The 14,090-nt window shown below is 42.6% G+C and overlaps 1 protein-coding gene across 3 annotated transcripts in view; it reads left to right on the top strand.

The window, feature by feature from the left end:
- The window catches only part of LOC139277917 (intermembrane lipid transfer protein VPS13B-like), a 1,209,249-nt gene that overhangs the window by 902,562 nt on the left and 292,597 nt on the right, over positions 1 to 14,090 (top strand). For all 3 annotated transcript variants that reach the window (XM_070896555.1, XM_070896554.1, XM_070896561.1), the window contains exon 31: positions 3,045 to 3,248. In XM_070896555.1, the coding sequence (XP_070752656.1) occupies positions 3,045 to 3,248 (204 nt within the window). The remainder of the gene's footprint in view (positions 1 to 3,044; positions 3,249 to 14,090) is intronic.

The following is a 14,090-nucleotide window of genomic DNA, read 5'->3' as shown; positions in this document are numbered from 1 at the left end:
AGCCTGGAGTTTCCGCTCGGGGTGCAGTCGACAAATTGCGCCCAGAATGCGCCCTACAGTACGCTAATTTTGCCGAGGTGAATTAATGGCCAAGTTTCCGCGCAATCTCCTTTGCGTAAGATCGAACGTGAATCAGCGCAATCAAGCAGAGCAAGACGTGGTCGAGGAATGAGGAGTGGGTTTGCATGGCAATGAGCCAATTCTTCAAATTTCTTAACTAATTGATGATTTCTGCAGCAGAAGGGCTTCAAATAACTGCTGGCCAGGTGATCAACACTGGATCTATGTGTTCACTGGTGCTTGTGCGGCTGAGAATCAGGGCGCAACGTGGTGAACATCGAACAAGCGCAATCCACGGAAACTTGCCTTTCCGACCTGGGGTGCGGCCAGTTTCGTGGGCGGGGACGCTTCGGTTCAAGGAACTTTTGAACCACTATAAAAGATGCCGATACTTGGGCGTATAGTAATTATGGGCTCCACTCACTTGCACTTAAAATTCTGCAATCTTTTGTGTGACTTGATGGTGTGCCTAATTTGCACCATGACAGTATGAGACAGGCTTGATGGACCAGCTGGTCTTTTTCAAATGTTTTATTTTTAAGGGCGTTGAGTCATCACTTTCCTATTGATGCAAAGCAATTTCGAGTGCACATCAAAGTGAAAGTGCCAGGGTCGATGATTTGATACACAGTTATAGTAAAGCAAGTGCAGTGAGACAAGCTCCAACAGTTTCATGCTGCTTGGATTTTGCACAAGCTGCAGTATAACTTCAGCCTAGTGAAAAGTCATGCATTCAAAGATATTCTATTGGGGAAGTCTGAAACTTTTGCAACACTGGTCATGGACCTTAAGAGATTCGTGTACTACAGGTTGAATGTCCAAAATCCGGAGTTCCGAAATTCGGAACGTTCCGGAATCCGGACACCGGGCCGATCCGTGCTGGGGTCGTCCGGAAACCGGAAAATGTTCCGAAATCTGGACTCCTCCGCCCCGGCGGCCAGGCTCTCGGCGGCCCGACCTCGCCCTGGCCCGACCTCGCCCTGGCCCGACCTCGCCCCCTTACCTCACCCCGGCCCTCGATAGCCCGACCTCGATAGCCCGACCTCTCCCCCTTACCTCGCCCCGGCTCTCTCGGCGGCCCGACCTCGCCTCCTCCCTCTTACCTCAGCCGCCCCAAACCCTCCCCCCACATTGGCCCAGGCAAAGACGTTCCGAAATCCAGAAATACACAAAATCTGGAACGGCCTCTGGATTTTGGACTTCACACCTGTATAGCACCTAAGTCTCAAGTCTTTTTCTGCTTAACAGCCCTGAGCTGACGGCCCTGTGTGGTGAACCCATGCTAGGTGCAAACCCTACCCACATGCCGATACTGGATTTATGTTTATTAAATGGCGACACCTGCCTGCCCCATCGCATCTAGAGCTGCTAGTCGTCTAATTTCCTCATTGTGAATCTCAACATCTGCACAAAGTTTAGTATTACCCGCAAACTTGTGGACTGTTCCCCCGAATCCTTTCCCCAACTGATTGATAAAAATGGTGAAAAGCAAGAATCCGGAAACCAATCTCTGCGGGACTCTGCCAGTGACTGGTTTCCCCACAAAATTAATAGCAACCTTCCGCCTCTGAGGAAGCAACCCATTCTTTAACCAACCCAATATCCGCCTGCTTCTCCAAAATTACACTATCTTAGAAACATAGAAAATAGGTGTAGGAGTAGGCCATTCGGCCCTTCGAGCCTGCACCACCATTCAATATGATCATGGCTGATCTTATTGCGTAGCCTTAATTTGGGTCATTTTTAAGCAGACAAACGTTATTTTAGTAGTTGCAGCAAGTTTGGATTAGAATATTCACCCACATGTGCCTTATGAGATATTCTAATATACAGAAGTTGGGTCTCACTTTGGTAAAACACAAATAGTTAACCAGTATTTCAGCTATCAAAGAGAAAGTCGAAAAGTATTTTATTGCTTTGTATTGACCTAGGGTTTAGACTTGATTGCAAACTAATCACCAACTAAAAAATTTGGAAATGCAGCTTATGTTAATTTAGACTAATCTTTTTTTTCAGTTAAATTTCTCTTTAATCTAGCGAAGGTTAACTTGATTTATAAAACAATATGGGTTGTATAACTGACACATATATCAGTTCTTCTGTTTATCATATCTTAACGTCGAAACATAATATAGTCTTGTTCGAAAATAAATGACATCATCCTTGTAATGGGATGACCTGAGGAAACGATTGAAACATTTAGTTTCTAGAATGTTCAACACATCTTGAAATATTTATGGGCTTGTATTTTATAAACAAAATGATTTTCATGTACTTTGTGAATTGGTACCACTGGTGCTTATTAAACAGCAAATCCACATAGTATAAAATGTATAGAATCATAGAAAAGAATCACAGAATAGTACAGCACAGAAGGAGGCCATTCGGCCCATTAACTCTGCGCCAGCTCTTTCAAAGAGCCATAAGAACATAAGAAATAGGAGCAGGAGTAGGCCATTTAATATGATCATGGCTGATCTGATCATGAACTCGGGTCCACTTTCCCATAACCCCTTATACCCTTATCGTTTAAGAAACTGTCTAACTCTGTCTTAAATTTATTCAATATCCCAGCTTCCACAGCTCTCTGAGGTAGCAAATTCCACAGATTTACAACCCTCTGAGAGAAGAAATTTCTCCTCATCTCAGTTTTAAATGGGCAGCCCCTTATTCTAAGATTATGCCCTCTAGTCTCCCCTATCAGTGGAAACATCCTCTCTGCATCAACCTTGTCAAGCCCCCTCATAATCTTACACGTTTTGATAAGATCACCTCTGATTCTTCTGAATTCCAATGAGTAGAGGCCCAACCTACTCAACCTTTCCTCATAAGTCAACTTCCTCATCTCCGGAATCAACCTAGTGAACCTTCTCTGAACTGTATGATTGTCTTTTTATGTACCATCGAGCAGGATACTTTTTTTTTAGCCACTGTGACAAATGGTTGACCAGACATAGAATCCTCACTGGTTTGTGCCCTCACAGGAGAGCTCTGAATTTGGGGATACTACGAGACCCAGGATCAGAAGTTGAAGACAGACAATACCAGATAGACCTGCAGTCCATCACTATTGGAACCGCACTGTGGGATCAGCTGAAACCTGAAAAGGAAGTTGGCAAAGGAGGGCTCTGTCCAGAAAGCGAAAGGAATTACCAGAATCCTGCACTCGAATGGAACATGGCCAGCAGGTGAGTGAGTCGCTAGCAATGTAAGACATCGGCTACACCTGCTGCCTCAAGCAAGTCTGGAGGCAAATGTAACTGCTATTAATGAATGAACCGAGTCATTCATTTCCAGTCAGTAGCCTACGAATGCGCTAAACTCTGTCTGAAATCTTCCCCTTTAATCCCATCAGCTACTCCACATAATTACAAAATACAACCACTGACAACAGTATAGTTTGTTCCACAAATGAGGAAGATCTCTCAATTAGTGAGTGAAATAAACTTGACTATTTCACTGTTCCAAAGAGATGGAGAAACTAAGATATATAGAACCATAAAATAGTACAGCACAGAAGGATGCCATTCGGCCCATCGAGTTAGCGCCGGCTCTTTCGAAGGGCAATCCAGTTACACCCAGTCCCCCGCTCTTTCCCCATCTTCCTGCAAATGTTTCTCCTTCAAGTATTTAATTTGTTTCAATATATGATTTAATTTGTTTTTCTAAATATTTCAATTGGGATAATTACAAGCAAGAATTTCCTCATTGTATTCTGTGAGCAATTTGCCATTACGGTCACTATCTACCATTTTGACATTCCACCAGATTGGGCGAAAGTGTTAATTTGGCTATAGATTTTTTTTAAAAAGAAGAAAAAAAACAACTGTGAGAAATCCAGTGTGAAACCAGACCATGCTGGACAAATATAACACAGTTCTGTCTACATCTGAAAACATTTCGATATTCACATTTCACATAGAGATTGTTTATCAGCACTGATTTTTCATGAGGCTAGTTCAGCTCCAAATATGTTATCTTAAGTTAGTGGCCGTAGAATAGATAGAAACATAGAAAATAGGTGCAACAGTAGGCCATTCGGCCCTTCGAGCCTGCACCACCATTCAATAAGATCATGGCCGATCATTCACCTCAGTACCCCTTTCCTGCTTTCTCTCCATACCCCTTGATCCCTTTAGCCGTAAGGGCCATATCTAACTGCCTCTTGAATATATCCAATGAACTGGCATCATCAATTCTCTGTGGTAGAGAATTCCACAGGTTCACAACTCTCTGAGTGAAGAAGTTTCTCCTCATCTCTGTCCTAAATGGCTTAACCCTTATCCTTAGACTGTGTCCCCTGGTTCTGGACTTCCCCAACATTGGGAATATTCTTCCTGCATCTAACCTGTCCAGTCCCGTCAGAATTTTATATGTTTCTATGAGATCCCATCTCATCGTTCTAAACTCCAGTGAATACATGCACAGTTGGTCCAGTCTCTCCTCATATGTCAGTCCTGCCATCCGGGGAATCAGTCTGGTGAACCTTCGCTGCACTCCCTCAATAGCAAGAGCGTCCTTCCTCAGGTTAAGAGACCAATACTGAGATAACTGAAAAGATTTGATTGTTGCTAGCTTCGCCATCAGCAGCTGTGCAAACAATTTTACACTTGCCACTTCAGTACCATACATTAGTTAAAAAGTTGTCTACGCATGAAGCCCCTGAATATATCAGATTTGCAATAGTTGTTGGAGAAGGAAAAGTAATTTATTTTGCAGTGTTAGCCCATTATGTGTTAAATTTGAATTGCTCCATTTAGTATGATGGTTTTCTGTTTTGTTTGTGTGTTTACGGGATGTGAGCGTCGCTGGCAAGGCCAGCATTTATTGCCCGTCCTGTATGGCCCTTGAGAAGGTGGTGGTGAGCTGCCGCCTTAAACGGCTGCAGATATTTATCAAAGCACCTAAACTCTAAGCGCAATAAGTAGATGGCAGTATGGTGCAATGAGGGAATTCTATGTTCAAGTTAAATTTATTAAATTAAAAGGGTGGGAATAACAATTCCAGAGCCCCCTGGATGTCTAGGGACTTACAGGGAAGGATAAAGAAAAAAAGGCAAGCTTATGTCATATACCGATGGCTAAATACTATAGAATCTCTGGAGGAATATAGAAAGTTCAGAGGTAAAATTAAAAAGGATATTAAGAGTGCTAAGAGAGAGCATGAAACATTCTTGGCAAGTCAAATCAAGGAAAACCCAAAGATGTTCTATAAATATATTATGAGCAAGAGGATAACTAAATAAAGGGTAGGGTCTATTAGAGACCATGAGGGTAATCTTTGTGTGGAGCCCAAGATGTTGGTATGGTTCTTAATGAATACTTTGCGTCTGTTTTCACAAAGGAAAGGGACAATGCAGATACTGCTATCGAGGAGGAGTGTGAAATTCTGGATGAAATAAACATAGTGAGAGAGAAGGTATTAAAGGGTTTAGCGGCTTTGAAAGTGGATAAGTCCCCAGGCCCGGATGAAATGCATCCCAGGCTGTTGAGCGAAGCAAAAGAGGAAATAGCAGAGGCCTTGACCATCATTTTCCAGTCCTCTTGGATTCAGGCATGGTGCCGAAGGACTGGAGGAGTGCTAATGTGTGGTACCTTTGTTTAAGAAGGGAGAAAGGGATAGGCCGAGTAATTACAGACCTGTCAGCCTAACCTCAGTGGTGGGAAAATTATTGGAAAAAATCCTGGACAGGATAAATCTACATTTAGAAAGGCAAGGATTAATGAGGGACAATCAGCACGGATTTGTTAAGGGAAGATTGTGTTTGATTAACCTAATTGAATTTTTCGAGGAGGTAACCAGGAGGATTGATGAGGGTTGTGCGTAAGAAGCAGTGTATATGGACTTTAGCAAAGCTTTTGATAAGGTCCCACATGGCAGGCTGGTCACGAAGGTAAAAGTACATGGGATCCAGGGCAAAGTGGCAAGTTAGATCTAAAATTGGCTTCGAGGTAGGAAGCAAAGGGTAATGATTGATGGATGTTTTTGTGACTGGGAGGATGCCTCCAGTGGGGTTCCGCAGGGCTCAGTACTGGGTCTCTTGCTTTTTGTGGTATAAATCAATGATCTAGATTTGAACATAGGTGGTATGATTAAAAAGTTTGCAGATGACACTAAAATTGGCTGTGTGGTTGATAATGAAGCGGAAAATCATGGATTGCAGGTGGATATCAATTACTGGTCGGGTGGGCAGAGCAGTGGCAAATGAAATTTAATTCGGAGAAGTGTGAGGTAATGCACTTGGGAAGGGCAAATAAGGAAAGGGTACACACATTAAACGGTAGGCCACTTAGAAGTGCAGATGAACCTTGGAGTGCTTGCCCACAGATCCCTGAAAGTAGCAGGCCAGGTGGATAAGGTGGTTAAGAAGGCATACAGAATGCTTGCCTTTATTGGCCGAGGCATAGAATATAAAAGCAGGGAGGTTATGCTTAAATTGTATAATACTTTGGTTAGGCCACAGCTGGAATACTGCATGCAGTTTTGGTCACTGTATTATAGGAAGGACATGATTGCACTGGAGAGGGTACTGAGATTTATGAGGATGCTGCCTGGAATGGAGAATCTTAGCTATGAGGACAGATTGGATAGGCTGGGTTTGTTCTCCTTGGAACAGAGGAGGCTGAGAGGAGACCTCATTGTATAAAATTTTGATGGGTCTGGATATAGTGGACAGAAAGAGCCTATTTTCTTTGGTGGAAGGGTGAATTACGAGGGGGCGTCGGTTTAAGGTGGTTGGTGGAAGGTTTAGAGGGGATTTGAGGGAAAGCTCCTTCACGCAGAGGGTGGTGGGAATCTGGAACTCACTGCCTGGAAAGGTGGTAGAGGCAGAAACCTTCACCACATTTAAAAGGTGCTTGGATGTGCATTTAAAGTGCCGTAACTTGCAGGGTTATGGACCTAGAGCTGGTAAGTGGGATTAGATTGGATAGCCTCTTGGCAGATATGATGGTGTTGGGGTAAAAAGGAGGCTTCTCTTCCTCAAGGTGGACTAACTGATATAGTTAATCGACACCTCGTCCAGCTTCCCACTGTATAACGACCACTGAAGTAAACAAACGAAACCTCAGGTTTACCGGTTTTATTACGAGCAATGCACGGGAAGGTTCAGTCGTGGAACCTCCAAAATGCAAGAAGTTTCACGTACAATTCATACAGGTTTTGGAGAGGAGCACCCTCTACAAAATCCTTGATCGGTCGAATTCTATCAGCGAAGTTACATTGATTTGTTGACTCTTATCAAACTGTCTCTGAGTGGTATATGCAATTGCCCATCTTCTATGGTGTTGTTCCATGACTTGCACTTTGCCACAGTATAATAGACGCCTAAACTAGCTTCCTTATCTCTTCCTCAGAGACTTCTGATCAACAACTGCTGATTTTGCTATTTAAGTATTACAGAGGTTATGGATTCAGTTTAATGCGTTATACATTTGTACTATATCTACATAAGCAAGTGTTACATACATAGGCAATTATACAGACCCTCCTAATACTGCTAAGTTCACTACCTTCAGCATAATTCTGACCATCTATTTGCAACTTTTATAATTTATCCCTTACAGATGGTAAGTACTTCAGGGAATCTAATACGGCCAGAATGATCTCCTGGACTAGTTTCGATCGCTTGGATGGGTTGGAGAGGAATTTTCCCAGATTTTTTTTTCCCCAATTGGTTTTTATCTTTTTTTCCTTCTCCCAGGAAATCGTATGGCTCCGGGTGGAGTGTAAAATGTTGCAATACATGGAGTATTGCAGTTGTGTGGGGCAGACTGGTTGGGCCGGATGTTCTTTCCCTGTCCGCCATTGTTCATAGGTTTATGTGTAACCTTCAGGGCTGCTGACCGAAGGCCGCGTGGCTCTTTGTCGACCGGGACGGACACGATGGGCCGAAATGACCTCTTGCACTGTAAATTTCTATGTTTCTATGTATACCAGATTCACACTTACTTTTATAAATTCAACAAAATTATTTCTACATTCAATGTGTACAATGGTTAAGGTTCGTCCTCAGCTCTTCTTGGCAGTACTTTAGGAATGATCTGAACCCTGTTGTCTTCTGTCAATTTTGAGTTTTTTTTTTAACTTCAGTCCATTATACAGCCATTCGGCCCATTGTATCTGTGCCAGCTCTCTGAAAGAGCGACCAAATTGTCCCACTCACTTGCTCTTTCCGCATTGCACTGCATATTTTTCCTTTTCAAGTAATTATCGAATTCTTTTTTCAAAGTTATTATTGAATCCACTTCCACCGCCCTTTCAGGCAGTGCATTATTCCAGATCATAACAACTCGCTGTATAAAGAAAAATGTTCCTCCTCCTCCCCCTGGATATCTTAAATCTGTGTCCTCTGGTTATCGACCCCTCCCGCCAGTGGAAACAATTTCTCCCTATCAACTTGAAAACAAGGATGAGAATTTTGAAATCGAGGTGTTGCTTGACCAGGAGCCAATGTAGGACAGCGAGCACAGGGGTGGTAGGTTAACAGGAATTGGTGCGAGTTAGGACACTTGCAGCAGAGTTTTGGATGACCTCAATATTTTTTAACACCTCTAATAAATCTGATTCGGATATTCAAATCTCCGCAATCTCATCCACGCTGGCAGATTCCCTTTCTTTTAAAAAAAAAAAAATTCGACACCGACTTCGGATAAGCTGTTTAATTGTAGACGGAATGCTCATAGCTCCCCACCGTCGTCTTTTGCGGGATTGTGGCACAGGGGTTTTGCCGGCGGTGGCGGGGCGGGTGGGGGGGGTTTTGAAGGAACAGGCTTGAACCTTGACCCCTGTTTGGGGATCAAAATCAGTAACGGCTCTGAACCCACAGACCCGCCTGTGACCTGAACTTAACGTTTCCTTGACACAGACTGCCAATCCTGGAAGCCCTTTTACTCTTTGTTTTAAATTGCAGAAGATGTGGCCATTAAAGCCGCATTGCAAAGTGGATTATGTATATTTATTTTTACTGCATGCAATTGTTCCTGTTAGTCTGGGGCGAGCCCAGGACTGGGCAACAGAATAAGTTGGAAAAAGTTTAGCTTTTGAGTCCTGTTTTCAGTTAAGTTTAGTATTCATAAGCATAGTTTACCAAATGCCACCAAATTGAACTTTATCCGTGAACGTTATTTGGAAGTAAACTTGTAAGCATTCTGTAATTGTATATAATCCAGGATATTTTGTTTGAAGAAACAAACCACAGGTGGTCTGGTCTGAAGGGTAGATGATCAAACAGTGTGGTTTCCACTCATCACCCACTGTTTAACTTTTAGAAGAGATTAGAAGATGGATTGCATTGCTGGATCAGTAAGTTCTGCAGAGGAAATGTACGAACAGATACAACCGAATGTAAATGAGTTTCATTAGAATGTTAATAATAAGAAGCGGTGAAGGCTGACAGTCAAACTTGTAATAGATGCAATATTGTGAGTTCAGCAAGAACGACTGAAGATCTGCACATTTTTCCTGCGAAATAAATTCTGTCCAGGACTACATTAGAATAGACCATTGCTGTGATATAAGTACAGTGGTTGGTATTAATGACCTGATAAAGAATATTCTGATACTAGTCCAATTGCTCACACACAAGTGTAACGCGCTTGTTTAAAAAAGGAGGCAGACAGAAAGCAGGAAACTATAGACCAGTTAGCCTAGCATCTGTCATTGGGAAAATATTGGAGTCCATTATTAAGGAAGCAGTAGCCAGACATTTGGAAAAGCATAATACAGTCAAGCAGAGTCAGCATGGTTTTATGAAAGGGAAATCATGTTTGACAAATTTGCTGGAGTTCTTTGAGGATGTAATGAGCAGTGTGAATAAGGGGGAACCAGTGGTGGTGTATTTGGATTTCCAGAAGGCATTCGATAAGGTGCCACATAAAAGGTTACTGCCCAAAGTAAAAGCTCACGGGGTTGGGGGTAATCTATTAATCTGGATAGAGGATTGGCTAACGAACTGAAAACAGAGAGTCGGGATAAATGGGTCATTTTCCAATTGGCAAGTGGTAACTACTAGGGTGCCACAGGATCAGTGCTGTGGCCTCAACTATTTACAATCTTAATTAATGATTTGGATGAAGGGACCGAGTGTAATGTAGCCAATTTTGCTGCTGATACAAAGATGGGTGGGAAAGCACGTTGTGAGAAGGACACAAAAAATCTGCAAAGGGATATAGACAGGCTAAGTGAGTGGGCAAAAATTTGTCAGATATAGTATAATGTGGGAAAGTGTGTGGTTATCCACTTTGGCAGAAAAAATAAAAAAGCAAATTATTATTTAAATGGAGAGAAATTACAAAGTGCTGCAGAGGGACCTGAGGGTCCTTGTGCATGAAACACAAAAAGTTAGTATGCAGGTGCAGCAAGTAATTAGGAAGACAAATGGAATGTTGGCCTTTATTACAAAGGGATGGAGTATAAAAGGAGAGAAGTCCTGCTACAACTGTACAGAGTATTGGTGAAGCCACACCTAGAGTATTACGTACAGTTTTGGTTTCCTTATTTAAGGCGGGATATACTTGCATTGGAGACAGTTCAGAGAAGGTTCACTAGGTTGATTTCTGAGATGAAGAGGTTATGAAAAAAGGTTAAGTAGGTTAGGCCTATACTCATTGGAGGTTAGCAGAAAGAGAGGTAATCTTATTGAAACATATAAGATTCTGGGGGAGCTTGACAAGGTAGGTGCAGAGAGGATGTTTCCACTCGTGGGGAAATCTAGAACTAGGGGGCATACTTTCAGAATAAATGATCACTCCAAACTGGGATGAGGAGGAATGTCTTCTCTGAGGGATGTAAATCTGTGGAATTCTCTGCCACAGAGAGCTGTGGAGGCTGGGTCATTCAATATATTGAAGGTGGAGATTGACAGATTTTTGAGCGATAAGGGAGTAAAGGGTTATGGGGTGCGGGCAGGGAAGTGGAGCTGAGTCCATGATCAGATCAGTCATGATCTTATTGAATGGCGGAGTAGGCTTGAGGGGCCAAATGGCTTACTCCTGCTCCTATTTTTTATGTTCTTATGTCCTTCAGTGTATTGCAATCATCAGTTTTAGAATTACGTGTACAGTTCCTGAAGTATATATGCTGTAATATCAGAAACTAGATGAGTATCATCATAGCGATATTATCGTGAGAAATTATTCTTGAAATTGTACAAATGGCCTTTGAGGTGTGTTAATATTGACCCATTCCCCCCCACAAATGGAAGCGCATCTTTATCTTTAAAATTTGTGGCATGTATGCATAAGCAGAGTTTAAATACTTCTTGACTGAATGTGAATCTAGTGGGCATAATACTGCACTTCAAATGTTGTAATTAGTTACAAATGATATCTGTAACAGCCTAACTGGCCTTTCATGCTGGGGCATTTTCATCCACACCACTATATTAACCATAGAAATTTACAGCACGGAAGGAGGCCATTTCGGCCCATCGTGTTCGCGCTGGCCGACCAAGAGCTATCCAACCTAATCCCACTTTCCAGCTCTTGGTCCGTAGCCTGCAGGTTACAGCACTTCAAGTGCACATCCAAATACTTTTTAAATGTGGTGAGGGTTTCTGCCTCTACCACCCTTTCAGGCAGTGAGTTCCAGACCTCCACCACTCCCTGGGTGAAGAAATTTCCCCTCAAATCCAATTACTTTAAATCTATGCCCCCTGGTTGTTGACCCCTCTGCTAAGGGAAATAGGTCTTTCCAATCCATTCTATCTAGGCCGCTCATAATTTTATACACCTCAATTACGTCTCCCCTCAGCCTCCTCTGTTCCAAAGAAAACAAACCCAGCCTATCCAATTTTTCCTCATTGCTAATGTTTTCCAGTCCAGGCAACATCCTCAAATCTCCTCTGTGTCCTCTCTCGTACAATCACATTTTTCCGATAATGTGGTGACCAGACCTGCACGCAGTACTCCAGCTGTGGCCTAACTAGTGTTTTATACTGTTCAAGCATAACCTCCTTGCTATTGTATTCTATGCCTCGGCTAATAAAGGCAAGTATTCCGTATGCCTTCCTAACCACCTTATTTACCTGATATATAAACAAACATACGGACAAATTATAAAATAGTCTGATATAGCTGAAACTAAAACTACAATTTGCAGTAGCATATAAACTGTTTCTCTGACATAGAGATTAATTTTGGATGCAAATTTTTACATCACCAAACATAAATAATCTGCAGCGGGATCTCTGGCTGCAAAATATGCTGCATGTCCGTTTCTTTTTTTGCCCCTTTTTTTCTCTCTTATTTCCTTCATGATGATATATAATGATATCAGCATCCCTGTGCTCGCTGACCTACATTGGCTTCCAGTCCAGCAACGCCTCAATTTTAAAATTCTCATCCTTGTTTTCAAATCCCTCCATGGCTTAATACCTCATTACGTGGTTTTGTGTCAATTTTTGTTTGATAACGATCCTGTGAAGCGCCTTGGGACCTTTCACGTTAAAGGCACTATATAAATGCAAGTTGTTGTTGCTGATTTTCTTTTAGCTTTTTTAACTTCCGTTTATTGTTTTACTGGATCCATCAAAGAGAGAGAGAGTAGATTTAAATAGAGAAAGATTGAAAAGTGCTGCAGTACAGCGGGACCTGGGGGTACTTGTGCATGAAACACAAAAGGATAGTATACAGGTACAGCAAGTGATCAGGAAGGTATCTTGGCCTTTATTGCAAAGGGGATGGAGTATAAAAGCAGAGAAGTCTTGCTACAGCTAAAAAGGGTATTGGTGAGGCCACACCTGGAATAATGCGTGCAGTTTTGGTTTCCATATTTATGAAAGGATATACTTGCTTTGGAGGCAGTTCAGAGAAGGTTCTCTGGGGATGAGGAGGTTGACTTATGAGGACAGGTTGAGTAGGTTGGGCCTCTACTCATTGGAATTCAGAAGAATGAGAGGTGATCTTATTGAAATGTATGAGATTATGAGGGGGCTTGACAAGGTGGATGCCGAGAGGATGTTTCCACTGATGGGGGAGACTAGAACTAGAGGGCATGATCTTAAAATAAGGGGCCGCCCATTTAAAATAGAAATGAGGAGAAATTTCTTCTCTCAGAGGGTTGTAAATCTGTGGAATTTGCTGCCCCAGAGCTGTAGATGCTGGGACATTGAATAAATTTAAGACGGAAATAGACAGTTTCTTAAACAATGAGGGAATAAGGGGTTATGGGGAGCGGGCGGGGAAGTAGAGCTGAGTCCATGATCAGATCAGCCATGATCTTATTGAGTGGCGGAGCAGGCTCGAGGGGCCGTACGGCCTACTCCTGCTCCTATTGCTTTTGTTCTTATGCTGGAAGGTGCCGAGGAGGAAATGGCTAAAGGTTGAGGATGAGAAGAGTAAGAGTCAGTCGTTGTCAGTCCTTTCCTTCAACGACTGTCTGTCCCACCTGTGGCAGAGACTGTAATTCCCGTATTGGACTGTACAGTCACCTGAGAGCTCACTTTGAGAGTGGAAGCAAGTCTTCCTCGATGGGGAGCGGGCAGGGAAGTGGGCCTGAGTCCATGATCGGATCAGCCATGATTGTATTGAATGGTGGAGCAGGCTCGAGGGGCTGTATGGCCTACTCCTGCTCCTATTTCTTATATTCTTATACCTATGAAGATGAAGAGTCAGATTCTGAATGGTATTCGACGTCCGTTGGCTCACGGTCAGGGTTGGTTATCTCGCCGAGGCAGTAATGTACGAAATGCAACTTCTTGTTCTATACTTAGAAAATTTTGTATGTTATTAAAAAATATGACTATTGCTACTATGTATCAAACAATGCTCCCTTTATTTATTTTGGGTTGTGCAGCCCATTCAAAATACCGTGCATGCAAGTTTTTCCTATTTAAAAGCAGGTGAGCCGGCTGCAGAGCACAGCGCAGCCGTGCAGCTTAAAGGGAGCATTGGTATCCATGAAATTATACGCTATTTCACATTGTCCTCGGTTTGAATGAAGGGATCTGGAATGCACTGCCAGCAAAGATGGGGGAAGCAGATTTAGTCACTTTCAAAAGGAAATTGGATAAATACTTGAAGACGAACTAA

The sequence above is a fragment of the Pristiophorus japonicus genome, chromosome 1 (genome assembly GCF_044704955.1).
Source record: "Pristiophorus japonicus isolate sPriJap1 chromosome 1, sPriJap1.hap1, whole genome shotgun sequence".
Classification (NCBI taxonomy): domain Eukaryota; kingdom Metazoa; phylum Chordata; class Chondrichthyes; family Pristiophoridae; genus Pristiophorus; species Pristiophorus japonicus.
The sequence above is the reverse complement of the archived record's forward strand: the minus strand, read 5'-3'. Positions and strand labels throughout refer to the sequence as shown.